The sequence below is a fragment of the Phytophthora parasitica genome (genome assembly GCF_000247585.1).
Source record: "Phytophthora parasitica INRA-310 unplaced genomic scaffold supercont2.1, whole genome shotgun sequence".
Taxonomy (NCBI): domain Eukaryota; phylum Oomycota; class Peronosporomycetes; order Peronosporales; family Peronosporaceae; genus Phytophthora; species Phytophthora nicotianae.
In genome coordinates, this window is record NW_008634126.1 from 2,317,463 (window position 1) to 2,319,855 (window position 2,393).

A 2,393-nucleotide genomic window follows, 5' to 3' on the forward strand; every position below is an offset into this window, starting at 1 on the left:
GATGTAGGCCATCGGCACGTTTAACCGCTTCATTACTGTCAGCTCCAAGAACAAGGGACGATGGTGTTGCTGCCAAATCGTTCGTGTAGAATATGCCCGCTATTTTATCTTTGAAATTATGAAACCAAGGGACGGCAAAAACTGCAGTGGGACTTTGAACTTTCTTTTTGTGGGGGGGGGGGGGGGGTCGTTTCTCTTTTTCATGATCTGTTTAATGTTGCTTCCATTCCGGTACAGGCTCAACTGCTGCAACAAGCTCCCAACATCCACGATCACTCTCCTCCGGTAGTTGCACGGCTTCCCCAACAGTCAATCTATCCCAATCGTAAATTAGGTTCAGCCGCGCGGTACCGAGCATTTGCACTTTGTTGTCGGAAAAAGATAAAAGAGCTTTATCAAGAACATGGCGAGTGTAGAAGTTAGAGCAGACTACTAGTCTGCAACAGGTGGTAAGCGGATCGTACTGGTTTGTTGCCCAACCATAGCTGCCCAAACCGCAGATGTTTATTTCAAAACCAAATTCGTGATCTACGCAAAAGTGCATGGAGTGGCGTCGCAAATGAGGAAGTGTCTGCATGCACCGTTCGGCAGGCGATAGTCTAGAGACTAACCTGGAACTGTTATCCCACAAAGTGTGGATGTACAATGGATACTAGCCAACGTGCGCGTTAAACCTGACCGCATACTTATCAGACTTCGAGGATATGAACGACTTGTTCTGGTGCGTGCTGTTGTCCAAGCGAAGTTTCATACAAGGGTGACACGTCCATAGTGCTAAATAGCATTTGTAACGCTGAAAGGAAGTATCGGCTAGGCCAAACTGGATCTTCGTCCTTATCTTCGGGGTTGTAACACTAGGAACTCAAATCGCTACTTTCCCTCGGGTTTTTGAAACCGACTACGACCCATGGCAGGACTGAAATCGGCTTGTCCAAGGAACAACTTCTCGCTCCAGTTCTCCGAAATGTCGTTCAGCTTGGAGGCTCTCATCGCAAGCTCCAAACCAATAAAAGCGTTGCACTCGTTTTTACCATCGCCTTCCCTCTATGAATTAGAATAGCTTGATTGGCCCAGCTGCACAATTTTCTTTGAAATGTTTCGTACAAAATAAAGAGAAAATAACAAGCTCACCGTCCTCAATTTACTTCCTCCTGATTTTTACTTCCTGTAACAAGTGCAGACTACATTCTATTCCACGCTTTCTAATAGTCTCCATCATCGGTGGTCATTGTACGCGTTGTGTAGTCACAGTGGTCTTTGACTTCAGTATCTCTAGAAACTTCCCAATCACTAATGCTATCGTCCATTACATCCAATAGTAAGCTGTGCCCCGAATGCACTTTCCACAAACTTGGTAGTCTTCCACCCGTAAAGTGGTTGTGCACAATATTTGCAAATCACATCAATTCTTAGGTGGAATTTATTTCAGCCTTGGCATAGTAACTGTACGTAGCTCCATTTCGACCAAAGCGAGATGACTGTTGTACTCAGCTACCATAAAACACGCTTGTAGCTGACAGCTAATATTTTGCTCAACTGCTTGACGTTAGAGTGCTCGTGCACAAAATAACGCGCAACATGAGCCGTGCGGTATTTGGCACTGAGACCGTAGGTCGCTTTCAAAAACAAAACCGGAATTTCGGAAAAGTCTGCACCGTTTTTGTCCATTGTTTAGTCGATGTCATCACTGGAGAATGCATGCTTGGGACGCGCTGGAACTCGTCGAGTATGAAAGCTGTCGATTCTGTTTCTTATCATGTCTTTCAATCTCAGTATCTTGGAGCCTCCTATACCAAAGATAGCGCGAACTTGTGCGTCAGGTACTCCTTGTCGAAGTAATGCCAGGGCCAAATCTTCCACTTGCGCGTGCTCGTCTCCGCCCCATTGGGATGCGAGGGTTCTGTACGTTTACGACGTCTACACCTAGCGTATCCTTTGCCCGGTCGAGGGCACTATGGCTTTTGCGAACTGATGGCCGTCTACTAGGAACTGTCTGCAAAGAGCCCCCAGCGCCACCAGAACGCCGCTGTACAGGTTGTGTGGGGTACGACATGATCCCGACAAATTATAAAGTGGCGGTTGTGATCTTACCCTAGATAAAAATAATTAATTCAGTTTGGAGTCCTTTGTTTGGTCGTCGCCAAACGTTTCATATAAGAAACCTGGCCTCCAACAGCTGTAAGAGAAAACTCATGCTTTTTTAAGCATAGGTTTCTTTATAGTTTGAGTTTTATTCTCAAGATCAGGGAAATGATTTTTGGAGGTCAGCCATGTTTGTAACTCTCATGGTGTAAAATGGTGAGCGGTGTTGCGTACATATATACGAGAATAGTCTAAGATTAAGGGTGCTTTGGAGTACACGTTTTTGTAGTTACATCAAGCCAAAAATCCAA

The 2,393-nt window shown here is 45.4% G+C and overlaps 2 protein-coding genes across 2 annotated transcripts in view; both read right to left on the reverse strand.

Moving 5' to 3' along the window:
- Positions 1–211: 211 nt before the first annotated feature.
- On the reverse strand, positions 212–990 carry PPTG_00613 (hypothetical protein; the record flags this gene model as incomplete). The annotated part of the gene is made up of 2 exons (XM_008892027.1): positions 212–314; positions 875–990. The coding sequence occupies 2 exons, from the start codon at positions 988–990 to the stop codon at positions 212–214; spliced, it is 219 nt and encodes a 72-aa protein (XP_008890275.1).
- Positions 991–2,106: 1,116 nt separating this feature from the next.
- PPTG_20764 (hypothetical protein) overlaps positions 2,107–2,393 on the reverse strand; it is a gene marked incomplete at both ends in the record, with an annotated part of 2,324 nt that continues 2,037 nt past the window's right edge. Inside the window, one exon of the mRNA XM_008892962.1 lies at positions 2,107–2,162. Coding sequence (XP_008891210.1) covers positions 2,107–2,162 — 56 coding nt within the window. The remainder of the gene's footprint in view (positions 2,163–2,393) is intronic.